The 14,431-nt window shown below is 40.5% G+C and overlaps 1 protein-coding gene across 1 annotated transcript; it reads left to right on the plus strand.

Annotated features, from left to right (window-relative positions):
* Positions 1-284: 284 nt before the first annotated feature.
* Positions 285-13,788, plus strand: pde11al (phosphodiesterase 11a, like). Its single transcript, XM_015004335.2, has 20 exons — positions 285-2,197; positions 3,740-3,898; positions 4,852-4,941; positions 5,030-5,170; positions 5,327-5,391; positions 5,930-6,050; positions 6,181-6,256; positions 6,329-6,396; positions 6,485-6,577; positions 7,456-7,506; positions 7,671-7,817; positions 7,913-8,020; positions 8,151-8,260; positions 8,339-8,429; positions 10,510-10,610; positions 10,811-10,888; positions 10,987-11,050; positions 12,411-12,485; positions 12,611-12,694; positions 13,418-13,788. Exons 1-20 carry the CDS (start codon positions 1,322-1,324, stop codon positions 13,739-13,741), a joined length of 2,922 nt encoding a protein of 973 aa, XP_014859821.2. The 5' UTR covers positions 285-1,321; the 3' UTR covers positions 13,742-13,788.
* Positions 13,789-14,431: the final 643 nt, after the last annotated feature.

Consider the following 14,431-nt stretch of genomic DNA (forward strand, 5'->3'; position numbering starts at 1 on the left):
TCTATCTATCTATCAGCTAACAATATTCTTTGTTGTGGTTTTAATTTTTAAATTTTTTTTTTATCTCCCCGGGAGAAAAATCCAATGAATTTCACATGTATTCACACATGGTTCCCATTTCTCACATGTGATCAAATATTTTGTTCGATGTTACACATTGTGTGACTGCCTGGAGCGGTCCATCTGCAAACGTGGAAACATGTGATGCACATGTTCCAAGTCCACATGCACACATGTGGATTCTTTCATTCTGAAAGACGTGAACATGTGTGTGCCACGAGCGATACATGGTTTTCATGTGTGATTTTCAAATGTGACATCATGGGATTCTTCTAATCAGAAATTTGCCATTTGCTTTTTTGCATGACATGTTTCCAAGAAGGTGGTGTAGTGAGCAAAACTGCAGCAGGAGGTATGTTTTTTTTTTTTTTTTTTTTTTTTTGTAAGTCTCCCTATCACAAAACCACAACTTGAAGGGATATCACATATGGCAAATACAACAAATCAAATCTGAAACATGACAAAGCTCACATTTTCTTGGGTATGTTCCCCACAATCGTACACACACACACACACCCACACACCCCCACACACACACACACGCGCGCACACGCACACACACACACACAGACACGCACACACACACACACGCACACACACACACACATGCAGACACGCACACACACACACACACACACCCACACACACACACACACACACACACACACACACACACAATTTGATAACATCAAAACTGGTTTCCTGCTGATACATCTTGGAAAGTGTTCTCCCTCTCTTCCTCTAGAAATAGAACTAAGGAATCATCAAATTTATGTTTGAACTTTGAATAGGACATTCTAACAAATCATTATGCTTTTTATGTACATCCATCAATTTAACTCTGGCTGTATGTGTGAAGTTGCTTATTGATTTCTTGTCAGTCTATCTGAAAAATTACAGCCACAGTTTAAGCTCTGCTGCTCTCTCTCTCTGGTGACACACAATGAAGAGAGAAAGAGAGAGAGAGAGAGAGAGAGAGAGAGAGAGAGAGAGAGAGAGAGCAAAGCGCTGCTCTGCATTTTTTTTTCAGTTACTAGGAATAATATATAGACGCCGCATTTTTCTACACCTCTGCACACTTACTCCACTGGAATCCACCACAGACGCAACTCAGGCTTTGACTGACAGATGTTTCTCAGCAGTGTCCCAGGTCGGTCTCAGCAAAAAAAAAAAGAAAAAAAATGAATGTGTTTGATGACCACTGTTGGTATTTTAGGAGAGAGTTTGGGAGGCTGGATTAGACGATGATGGGAATGGATGGATGAGTACAGTTTCTTGGCTGTCTCCGTCTCGTTTCTTTTACCCGCTCAAAAACTCCTCTACTTTTGCACTCTTTCTTTCCGCTGTCAACATGACAGCCTTCGACTTCACGGATGTAGAGGCGTTTTTGGACAGCCACCCGGATCTGTTCGAGGAGTATCTGGTCCGGAGAGCCAAATGCGATCAGGTGAGCAGGTGGCTGAAGGAGCACCAGCCGTCCAAAGTGTCCGCATCCGAGGAGAGGCGCGCCGCCGCCGCCGCCGCCGCCACGGACCCGCTCTGGCCGAGCAGCGCCGATGCACTCCGGCGCAGGTCGTCTCACATGGAGCTGCGGCGGAACTTCGCCCGCTCCAAAGCCACAACCGCGCACCGCACATACGACGAGCATGTGAGCCTGAGCGAGCACGAGTCCCAGTCGAGCATGAGGCGCCGTGCGCTCCTGCGCAAAGCCAGCTCGCTGCCTCCGACCACCGCGCACATCCTGAGCGCGCTGCTGGAGTCCAGAGTCAACGTCCCCCAGTACGCGTCCAGCGCCATCGACTACAAGTACAGACTCAAAGAGACCAACGAGAGGGAGTTCTTCCTGGAGCTGGTGAAGGACATCTCCAACGAGCTGGACCTGACGAACCTGAGCTATAAAATCCTGATCAACGTGTGCATCCTGGTGGATGCGGACAGGTGCTCGCTCTTTCTCGTGGAGGGACCCGCTCACAAGAGGACGCTGGTGTCAAAGTTCTTCGATGTGCACTCAGGCACCACGGTCAGACCCTCGTCCAGCACTCTGAACTCCAATGAAGTGCAAGTGCCGTGGGGGAAAGGAATCATTGGCTATGTGGCAGAGCATGGAGAGACCGTCAACATCTCTAATGCATACGAGGTAAAGGACAGAAATTATTGTAAAAAGAAAAAAAAAAAATCAGTTCTACTTATGAGGTCCCCTAGCAGCCCCGGGTCCCTAAGCGGGCGCTTAGTTTGCTTATGCCTTGGGCTGGCCCTGACAGAAACCCAAACCCCTAATTATTGAAGATAAATGTGTCGTTGTATCAGGCTTGGCAAATTGATGCACCTTCTGCCACATTTCACGACAATGCATAAAAAGAGAAAATAAAAAAAGTACTCATTCATTTTTCCTCAAACCTGAGTAGAAATGTAAATATAAAATATGACGCAAGAGAAACATAAAATTGCGATGTTCACATCTCAACTGGCAAGACAACAATGCCCTGACCTCCCATAGACAGCATGGTTGAGTGTTTTTAAGAGAGGATTCACAATTAACCCCACAACTCATAAAAGGTGCTCCTTCAAACCTACATTTTTAACCTGTTTATTTTAAATGTTCTTATTTGTCTCTGTTTAGTGCTCCACGCAGTTAACCAACACAAAGTAGCGTAGCAGATAACTTTGAAATGGAAGTTAATTTATATATATTTTTTTCTTTTTTCTTTGCAAAGACTAATCTGAAAAATGTGGTAGTAAAGTAGTAAATATTGTCCATGTGTGGGGAATTTAGTCACCTAATTCCAGCTGTTCTGTCAAGGCTATTTTGCAACAATGAATAAGCACAAAATACCAATTTCTGTGCAAAGACACTACAGCCGCAGCACTAAAGATTTACCATGTTGAAACAAGGCAATGGCAGCAGTATGCTGTGGAGATCATTTAGTTTTACCAGTTTAAAAAAACAGGACAACCCTGAAAAAAAAAGAAAAGCAAATGAGAATCTGAGGCAATACCTGATATTCACAGTTGTCTTCATGCACTCTGTAGAAGCTTGAACTATTTTGCAAAGACAAAAAAAGTTTCCAGATGAGCAAAGCTGATAGAAATGTAGCAAAGAGCTGAATAGATGGCTCAACAAGTTTCAACTTGGGTTTGGGTGGAACACAAATGCATATAACACTTTCCATATTTTTATCTCTTAAACATGTGAAATGCATTTGGCACATAAAATCCCACTAAAATACAATATAATCGTTGTTTGATTAGTTCAAAAGGCATGGACACTTTTGCAGGACATTGCACACCAAGTGCTGTACGAGAATGAAACTCCTCGGAGCAGTTACTTTCTTTTGCAAACAAATCCCCATTAAAGTTTTCATTGAGGAAATGGCAGACAATTGTAGGAGCTTCTCCCTGGACAGATCTCGCCTCGCGTGCAGCATCATTATCTCATGGCCCTGGGCTGCTGGACCTGCTGAGGCAACTTGATGATGTGGATCCCCCTGCAGAATATTCCTGCATTTGTGCGCCCCAGCAAAGGTTACTGTTAACTTCGACATGAAAACATTTTGCTTCTTGCAGAGCTGGAGATAAAAATTGTGCAATGTTTTTGTTTTAAACGAGGGACTTTGTGAGAGCTGATAGATGTGTAATGTTTGTTTGCATACCACCACCTCCCCCCACCCCCAAATTCCAGGACCATCGCTTCAGCGACGAGATTGACAAGTTAACCGGCTACAAGACTCAGACCATCCTCTGCATGGCCATCTGCAACAGTGATGGAGAAGTCATTGGTGTTGTGCAAGCTATTAACAAAAATCCAATGGGCAACCCTTTTACAGAGGACGATGAAAAGGTGAAGCTCTATTGTGCTGGAGGAAAAAAAAAATGCGGAGGCAATTTGTCATTTGTAAAATCCCTTTTGTGGTTTGTGCTACTAAGTGCATTTTAGAGAGAGTGAATGTGCAACTGAAGTGTTTGTACTCTAAATCGTCTTAATGGCTTCAGAGAGGAGCAAATTGTTCCATGTGAAGCAAAATACCAGGAAAAATAAGAGAAAAGGTCAACCTTTTACTCAAGCGTGGAGCGTTAAATGTGTTCAGTAGCGCAATAAACACACACATTTAGGAGACATAGTTTCTGTTTTCGTTTTCTGAATTGTTCCCTTAGCAATTAAGATAAAATTGGTTTGTAGAAAACGAATGCGTTATATCTTTTTACAGCTCACACGTGTTTTTTCCCCTCAGTCTCCCAGTTTGCTGGTTAGCAATTATTAATATTTACCTTGCTTTTTTTTTAATTTCTTGTTATTTCAGCTAAAGTCCATAGTATACTTGTTTTGTAAAACAACTGAAAAAGTCAATAAGAAAATGAATACCAGATGAAGAAATGCTGAAGTACTTGATGTGTCCTCTAGGTGGCAGAATAAAGTTTTCTGCAATCAAATTGATCAACTTTAGACTCAAATTATTGTTTTTTGTTGTCATTTAGGCTTTTATAAAAATAGCACTTTTAAATGTGAATATTAAAGATTACCACAATTAATTCTCATAATCAACTTTTATTGACAAAAAGGAAGGGAAGCAGTCTCGATCTGCCGGCGCATGAAGACATTGAAGGGCTAAAGACTAAATCAATACTTCATTAACAGGGACTATTTGTGCCGAGATAAAGCTGACGCCATCCCAGCTTTCCACCAACACCACCACATGCTCATTCTGCTCCTCTCAACCAGTATGATGCCCTTTAAATTATCACAGAAATGAGCCATAGATGTCTTTCACTACTTGTACTGCTCCTTTTTCTTAGGTGTTGCAGATGTATCTGCCATTCTGTGGAATATCGATTTCCAATGCCAAGCTGTTTTCGGAGTCTCGCAAGGAGTACGAACGGAGCAGGGTGAGATGTTTGAAGGAGTTAGATTATCAGAGCCTGCCGGATCTTTCTACGGGGAGTAAAGAGCTGCATGGGGTTGCTGTTTTCACAGGCCTTGTTGGAGGTGGTCAATGACCTGTTTGAGGAGCAGACCGACCTGGAGAAGATCGTCAGGAAGATCATGCAGAGAGCGCTGACGCTGCTGCAGTGCGAACGCTGCTCGGTACTTCTCCTAGAGGATATCGACTCACCCGTGAGACTCCCGTTTAATGGATTCTGCTGATTCTTCTTACCTCTCCTGGATTCTCTCCTCTCCGATATTTATTTTAACTTCTAAAGTGAATTGTGTAAAATGCTTCGTAACTTTGTTCCCAAGCAGAATGTGTACTGATTCGTACTTTCTCTGTAGGTGGTGAAGTTCTCCAAGACATTTGAACTGATGTCTCCTTTGTGCAACATGGACAGAGACATCAGGTGAACAAGCAGGGATGCATAACGAGCACGGCAAATTAAAGTGCTCGTACTCCTTGAATATCCCCAAATTATGAACATTTTAAAAAATATAATCATAAAATTTAATGTATTTTATAGGAATTCTAAAGCAATTGCTTGCATTTGCTTTTCCTCTGATATGCCTAAAGAAAATCCACTGCAATCAATGGTGTTCAGAAAACCTCAGCATTATTTACACCACGCTCTGAGCTAATCGGCCATACATATTGAGTTTTTATCGATTTAAAGAAAAACTTACATGATCTTACCACAATGAAATTTTGAGAAAAGTGCTCATATTCTAATGATTTTCAAAATCAGTGTGCGCAATGATTTGATTTAAAGCCTTCTACTATTTTGCAGTGTTGATTTTCTGAAAGCCTTTGTGTTTCAATTGGTCAGTATGGGGATTGAACCCATGAAGTCAACTCATTTGTAAATGACAACCCATGAAAATCCCAACTTTAAATAGTCACAGTTGTACTTCCTTCTTTTTTTTTCTCTTAATTCGCTAAATCAGCATGGAGAAGTTATCCTGCTCTGACTGGCTCATCAACAACAGCATCGCTGAGCTGGTGGCTTCCACAGGGCTGCCTGTTAACATCAGCGACGTTTGTCAGGATCCACGCTTTGACACTGAGGTTTGGACAAAGTTGTGCATTGTTAACACCTCCAGTTGGACACTTCTGTTTAAAACCCATAACAATGTGGAGCCATATTTGAATCAACTTGAAAAGGATTCTGAAATTATTATGTTTCCTGCATTTCAAGGCAGATCAGGCATCGGGTTTTCACATCAGGTCTGTGTTATGCGTCCCGATCTGGAACAGAACTCACCAGATAATCGGTAGGTTGAACGAGACTTTTTATATTTTTTGGAAACTCTGCTTTTGCTGCTCTTAATGTGTGCTTTGCTAAGGTGTTGCACAAATCCTGAACCGCCTGGACAGGAAGACATTTAATGATGCAGATCAGAGACTGTTTGAGGTCAGTTTAAGCACTAATACCTTTTGTTTGTGTGTTACTTATATTGCTTAAGGTATTAATATTAAATTTCTCTTGTTTTTTTTTACAGGCATTTGTGATATTCTGTGGACTTGGAATCAACAATACTATGATGTACAATCAAGTTAAGAAGACATGGGCCAAGCAGTCTGTAGCATTGGATGTGAGCAAATTAATTGATTCAGTCCTCTTTTTTTTCACTCCCCATAATACAACTACAAATCCTGCTCCATGAAATATTGCCTTCTTACAGCCTGCTATTGTTTCAGTTTTGGGATTGCTTTACGAGATCTTTTAGCCTGTTTAATGTCAGACAGATTCTATGTTTGATTCTACAGGTATGATAACTATTTCTTCTGTCAGCTAAGTGACATTGAGAAAGAAAAAGGTTATCACAGGTTTTCATGGCTCTATGCAACCCGAGCAATCCTTGTCTAACTTTGAAATTAGACAATCTGAAGAAGTAAGTGACAAAAAGCAAAATCTTCTCGTTTAAACCTTTACTTTACAGCTAGTTTACCTTGTTACATACTCATCAAATTTCCTAACTAGTGAAATGTATTTTCCTTTTATTTAGTATGGTACTAAATAAGTATGGTACCGCCACGGAGGCTGTTAACATTAATTCTCAGCCGGTTCTGCTCCATTGTCCAGTATCTAACCTGAGCAGTCAAAATTATCCTCAGAAAAACATGGTTCTCCTTCTCCTCAATAAATATTTCAGCTGCTCTCAATAATTCACAATAAATACATCATCACCCTCTCTGCTTAACTGGTGTCAAAGACAACAGACTGCCGGATCAGCCTCACTTTTTCACTGCCGTCTCTTTAATTACCAGGTGGAGACATTTTACAAGTTAGTTCACAAAAGAATGTGACCAAAATTGAAAAGCGCCGATCTGATCCGGACGTAAGGAGATAAGTAGGACAGGCGGAAGATTAGTGGAAAAATATTTCCTGTAATCTTGTGTTGATGAAAACAGTGGGGCGGTATTAGAATTTGAATCAGTCTTCTGTGAAATGTCTGTTTTTTTTTTTCAGATGTTGTCTTACCATGCTACCTGCTCCAAGGTGGAAGTTGACAGACTGAAGGTAATACATAAACTAAATCCTTTTCAATTAATTTATAAATTCAGTAGGAGTAGTGAGAGCATAAAAACCTGCCAGTCACCGCGGGTTAAAATTCTAATTAAAACGATGAGTGTGCTGTTCTCTGGAAACGTTTGACTGACAGCTCTGTCCTTTGTCCTGTGAAGGCTGCAAAGATTCCCCTGAGCAGTGAGCTGGGCATCGATGAGTTCCACTTCAACGATTTTTCGCTGGACAATGACGCGATGATCACGGCGTCGCTCAGGATGTTTCTGGAACTCGGTGTGGTTCAAAAGTTTAAAATTGACTATGAAGTGAGACGGCATTCCCTGCAAGGCGTTTCTTTTTCCGTGTATTTCGTGTTTTGAAGTACACGGAGGTGTGAAATGCTCATTTCTCTCTCTTGCAGGTTTTGTGTCGCTGGCTGCTCACAGTGAGGAAGAACTATCGAACTGTGGCGTATCACAACTGGAGGCACGCTTTCAACGTGTCGCAGTGCATGTTTGTCATGATCACAGTACGTTTTTAGACAAAATGCTTTCAGCTTTTTAAAAGACGTTATAAAAATACCAACATGCTAGTATTACCAAGACTGATTAAACTGAGTAGTTCTGAAACTTCACTCACAGTCAATGACTTGTATGCAGACCGCCACTTTCCAGGACGTGCTGTCAGATGCAGAGATTCTGGCCCTGATGGTCGGCTGCTTGTGCCACGACTTGGACCATCGAGGCACCAACAATGCATTTCAAGCCAAGTGAGCTACATAAAGCCCTTCACGGTTATGAGCGCGTTCCTTACGAGTGACTGAACCACTGATCCGTTATTCCTCCAGGACCGGTTCTGCTCTGGCCCTGCTCTATGGGACGTCAGCAACCCTGGAGCATCACCACTTCAACCACGCTGTCATGATCCTGCAGAGCGAGGTCAGGCAGAATATATCGATTAGATTCCTCACTGTGATCTGTAGACACAGGTGACATTAGTTATGTTAAGCAGTTGTAAAGGAAATCACATAATGGCCGCCTCTCTCTTTCTGTACAATTCTGTCCGTTTCATACAAAGATATGTGAGTGTAACATTTTGATAAAACATAAATTCCTACCATAAGGGTTGACTAGCAGCTTTGATCTCCACAGAGCTCTGAGATGAAGGCCGACTGCATAAAAGCTTCCTGAGCAGAAAAGACAACCATCCTTTCATTGCAGACATTGTGCTATATGTTTCCCTTGTACAGTGTGGAACAAAAAAATTTAATATCGCATTTTGACTGAGAGCTCGTATATTCATTTATGCACATTGCAGTGCAGTCTACCTGCTTGTATATTGTGTAAAAGTTGGTGTCCAGGCTGTAAAATAATAATAAAAAAAGCAAATGATAATACATTCAAATGCCAGTTTGGAAAATGAAACTGGTTTATTTTAGACTAAAAATGAATAGTGCCAGCAAAATTATGCGAGCTAATTTTGAAAGACAAGCAGAAAGAGACATAACGGAAACATCCTGTCGACTGCAGCTTATGAAGTAAGGTTTTATTATGATTGACATGAATATAACTGGAAGTCTTAAACCATTTTCATAAAACTTCCAGGAGAAGAAACCTTTACACAGCGATTTGCAAATAAAAATCACACTCCCCAAGCAATGCTTATTTTGCTAAATAGTATCAACAAAACTGTTGTAGTAGCAGCATGCACATAAATACTGATCAACAGATTTTAGATACACTTACAGTCAATATTGAAATTTATCACCATTTTTGTGTGGGAATTAAATTTTCTTGCACTTGAATTTCTGCCTGCCTTGAGCCAAAGCATAGTGTTGTAAAAACAATGCTCTGCACTTCAAACTAAATATTTCAGATTGTGCAAGGTGGAACAGCTTGGATGTCTTGCAGCTGGACAGATGTAGTGGTAGCTAACAGTTTTCTCATGAGATGTATTACAGTACGCCATAAATATAAGAAAAAAAAGATACCATCATAAGAAATATTTCTCTCTTTGGATGAATTAATCAGTTTAACAGATGAATATGCAAATCATCTGATGCTTGACAACTAAAAGTCTTAATATATCTGTCTAGTTGAGCGTCGTTGGATAAAATGAAGGAACTTTAATAAATAAACACATAACTTACATGCAGACGCAAAGGGATATATGACTGGGATCTGGTAGATATACAAAAGGCAGGGAACCATGAGGTGACAAGAGAATCTAGCAGGGATAGAAAAAATTACTGGGGTGCTTGATGAGTAATAACTGACAGGTGGCTGATTGAGGACAGGGTGCAGCTGTGAGAGGAGACAGACCAGGCAGGCTGAGGGAAAGCTTAATATGATTTTTGCAAGAGGTACAGCGAACATTGCTTGTAGGTGTCGCCATGTTGAAATCCCAACTTCTTACCTGGAAGAGGTCTGACATGAAACCCAGCTGTGAGATTCAGCTTGCGAGGAAACGGGAAGCTGAGGAGAATGTAAATAGTAGTCTTGAAAAATTGTTAAACTTCAAGAATAAACTAAATCCAAAGGAATCAACTGATATATAGTGAGATCTAAGTTGGAAACAAATCAACAACAAGGAAAAATGCGAACAGGAAAAAAAAAACACCCCCGAGATCATGACAATGTTGCAAAGAAAAGCAATTATATTCTCTTGCTGTGTCTCTGGCTATTTATCAGAAATGTATTGAGACAACTGGGCATTGCTGAAAGTCCGTCTTGCACAGTTTCTCCTAAGGAACAGCGTTGTACACAAACTGCTGACAGGCAACACCAGTAACCACTGCGCCTTGTCTCAGGGGTGGCTCAGTTTGATCACCAGCTGTATTCTGCATCGATCTATTTTAGCCATGGACAGAGAAAGCCCATGCGCATTGCTAATTAAATTGCAAATTGGGGCTTCATTGACAGTGAGCGATGGCTTTACCGATGCTCCAAATTTAACAGGGAATATTTTTTGCCGGTTGTACAAATCCGCCGCTGCTTGCAACTGTGTTTTATTTTGCAGGGACACAACATCTTTGCCAACCTCAGCTCTAAAGAGTACAGCAACATGATGCAACTATTGAAACAGGCCATTCTCTCCACAGACCTTACTTTGCACTTTGAGTAAGTGGCCTTCTCAGAGCTGATCCTCTTTACAGCTAGATTTAAATATCTTTGGACAGATTGGATATGTGTTTTTATTACTTAGCACTGTCTTATAAAGCACACTGTTTTATAGTTTAAATTATATCCATGTTTCTTGTATCTCTCTCTATTTTCTGCATGATTTGTCCGTCTTATGACTATCTCTTTCATGTAAAAAGGCGCAGAACCAAGTTCTTTGAGCATGTTTTGTCAGGAGAATTCAGCTGGGCAGTGGAAGAACACAGAGAAGTCCTCAGGTTTGTAATAAATTAGTAATAAATAAAGATACTAAAGCTCTAAAGAACAAAAATGAGATAAAAATGTATTTTGTCTCTGATCCCTGCCTAACCAACAGATCCATGCTGATGACTGCATGTGATTTGGGCGCTGTCACTCGTCCTTGGGAGGTATCAAAGCAGGTTTGAGTCGCCTGTGCATGCTGGGATTTATTATTTCCTAATTGTGATCTGGACAAAAAAAAATGCAATCATGTTTTTTTTTAGTTTATGTACGTATTTAAAAGGAGTTCTCATGAGAGACTTGTGCTTTAAGGGTGAGGTAAATTTAAGCTGTCGACAAAATCCATACTGAGCAGAGGGAATTAAAAGAAATAAATATTTTTATTTCTTTACCTTTTCTTCCAAGTCCCAGGGGAAAAGCATGCAAGGTTCCTAAAACTTCTTAATAAACTCTCATTAGGTTAGTTTAGTTTGCTGGGATGGTGCCACAGCCCGGTTGTTTCTCTAATCCACTTAGAATGCTAATCTGCTTACTGTTGGTCAGACACGGAGAAGTGTTGGATTTACTGGCGAATCATAAATAAGCTTCCAGCCTGGTCCTTGTTTCTACCTCCTGTTTGACACTGATGTAATCTAACAACAAAAGTCCAAAAAATAGGACAAAATCTAACAAGAAGTGTTGTGTGTATACATGAAAAGAAAAAAAAAACACTGTAAAAAGAGACCATTAAAGCTAATTTCAGAAATCAAAGAACAATATTCACAACAAAATTAAACGTTTGAATTTTAATTCATGCATAAATCTAAAGGTCTAACCTTGATTCTTCCAAACATGAAGCTCGATGAATCCTTATTTAACGTCTTTAATCCTCTCAGTTCGTGTTTATGTAAAAACTTGTGAAGTCACACTGGTATACCAGCGGTTTTAAGTTGATGTTATGCTGTGTTGGTTCCTATATTATTCCTGGAAATCCTGGTTGATTTCTTTTCAACTGAAAAAATTGCAGTTTGCATCAGATGAAGACAGTTTGAGGCTAGCACTGATTTTTGGAGAAGCCCCAACATAAACTCTGCTAAAATGCATCAACTATGCCAAAAAGAGGCATGCACCAGGAAATGAACCAGTTTAAATGAGCTCTACTAATTAGAGTGATCATATATTCAGCCAGAATTATGCCTGAAGCTCATTGCTGCATGCACTCCACCAAAAATCAATGCCTTTTATGAGCACATTTTTGTTAAAACCTGTAGTCTTAGAGGTCCCAGGTCTTATGCGTTGTTAAATATTAAATTCAGCGTTGTTTCCAGAAATATCTTGTTGGTGGAATATATCGCAGCTTGGACGTAAGGCAGACTTTTGGATCAGTTGTTGTGAGTCTTAGTTTCTTTCCTAAGAGTAGCACAACAACATGCCACAACAACAAAGACCAAACAGCGACAAAAGAGATGGATCATTTTATAGTAAATTTAAATACACACCCTTCTTTAACGCTGCATAATGCATGAGTAAAATAATGATTGTTTCCACTGGTGTCTGCAGGTTGCTGAGTTGGTAACAAGCGAGTTCTTTGAACAAGGTGACAGGGAGCGGTCGGAACTGAAGCTAACACCAGCAGTGAGTCTGAAACATTTCAAAGTCTTTCCTGTCACTCTGATGTTCCGAGTTAAAAACATTCAGGAGGAAATGGTTCTGACGAGGGTTCTGGTTGTGGGTGACAGAGAGTTGTTGCTCCCCTGCAGGCCATCTTTGACCGTAATCGCAAAGACGAGCTGCCTGCCTTACAGCTCGAATGGATTGATGGGATCTGCAGGCCACTTTATCAGGTAGGTCGGCCACAACTAAAGCTACACGTTGAGAGGGATTTAATATTTATACGGTATAAATATTAAGTATTACATTGGCTTTTCATAAGGTTAACCGACTCAAAGTAGAGGAAAATGGTGAAGTGTTTTTCTCATTTATTTATTTATTTTTTTACAAATAAAATGATTAAAATGATTGTGTATTCAGCTCTTCTGAGTCAATTCATGTTAGAAGCACCATTCACTGCAGTTATAGCTCAATTCTCTCAGGGTTGGTCTCTGCCAGCTTTGCACACCCAGAAACCGAAAGGTTCAACCAGATATGACGGGGCAGCATCTGGACACAGAAATGTTCAAATCTCAGGTGGTCTGGACTTTGGCTAGGCCACTGCAACACATAACCACGCTTTGATCTAAAATTTTACATTGTATCTTTCTCTCTGTGTTTTGGTGGATGGGTCTTTAGCTGTTTCTACGCATTTTTTCTAGGTTTGTCTTTTCAGATTTTTATTTCCAATAAATCATTAAAACCACGAATTCCTTTCCTTCCCTGTTCACACTTCTACATTATGTTGCTCTACACATCATGAAATCCCAATAAAATACATTGAAATTATTCATTTTGAAAGCTCAAGACATTTACGTCCAATAAAAACAATGTGGGCTTCATTTTAAAATGTAAGTGCATGAATAAAAGCGCATGCAAATCTGTAGATGACCTCTACTGCTTGGTGTCTCTCTCAGGCGCTGCTGAAGCTGAACAGGAAGTTAAAGCCGATGGTGGATGGAATAAATGGGAACAGAGAGAAGTGGCAGGAACTCTGCTTGTCCGATCAACAGACAAGAAGAGCCTCGGTCTCCAGCCAGAATACTGACCCGGGTCAGAATACCGAGTTCAGTGACGATGCAGAAACCAGCGATTTTCTAGAGAAAGCAGGGAAAACTGCCCAGATTAAAAATGCAGAGTTTGGGTCAAAATCTGATTGCCGAGAGGTTTTGAGGTACAGAGCAAACAAAGAGACCTGCCACGACACAGGAAACAACAAAATGGTCCCTGGAAAGAAGTAAAGCAGGGAGGTTGTAATAAATAACTTAACATTTTCTGCTATCTTCTAACACAGGCGTCCCCCTGAACTGATAGGGTGAAATAAAATGCAGAGTTCATCAGCGGAGCCTGCTGCTGCGTCACTGTGTTAACCTCAGGAACAATGGGATGAACCCCATTTGATCATAAGTCTATTTAAAGGGCAGTGTTCTTACAAAAGAAGGGATTTCATCACTTCACTAAGAAGAGTCCTGAAGTTGTATGATTTGTAAAAACTCTCTCCTGATCAAAAACCTTTGGGGATGCCTTTAAAACCATCAAATGAAATCACTGTGAACTGTCACACAAAGCAAACTGCACACCAATCTGCATCCCTGGTAAAGAGGTTTTCAAAGACATGGATCTTTCGCTGCAGCAGCATAAATTAACACAGGAAGTTTAGGAAAAATACAGTATTAACTACAGAACTCCCATGTTCAGTTTTAATCATTTTTGTACCATCAAATGTACCACAATAATTTTTTTACCCTATGCTGTCAACACTACAGTCTCTAGATCAGGGGTGTCAAAGTCAAATGGACGGAGGGCCAAATAAAAAATTTAGCTACAAGCCGAGGGCCGGACTGATCGAATGTTCATTGAAATTTTTTTAAATGACGCATATAGTCTAGTGAACCTAATTGAACCTACTGAAAACCTAACAAATATATTCC

This window comes from Poecilia mexicana, unplaced genomic scaffold (assembly GCF_051168715.1).
Source record: "Poecilia mexicana isolate PSO_F unplaced genomic scaffold, ASM5116871v1 scaffold_16, whole genome shotgun sequence".
Taxonomy (NCBI): domain Eukaryota; kingdom Metazoa; phylum Chordata; class Actinopteri; order Cyprinodontiformes; family Poeciliidae; genus Poecilia; species Poecilia mexicana.

Excerpts from the sequence above, each read along its gene's own strand:
- pde11al (XM_015004335.2), top strand. The coding sequence starts at position 1,322 with ATGAGTACAGTTTCTTGGCTGTCTCCGTCTCGTTTCTTTTACCCGCTC. Across the intron at positions 6,051-6,180 it reads ATCCACGCTTTGACACTGAG|GCAGATCAGGCATCGGGTTT; the intron begins GTTTGGACAAAG and ends CTGCATTTCAAG. Across the intron at positions 6,257-6,328 it reads CAGAACTCACCAGATAATCG|GTGTTGCACAAATCCTGAAC; the intron begins GTAGGTTGAACG and ends TGCTTTGCTAAG.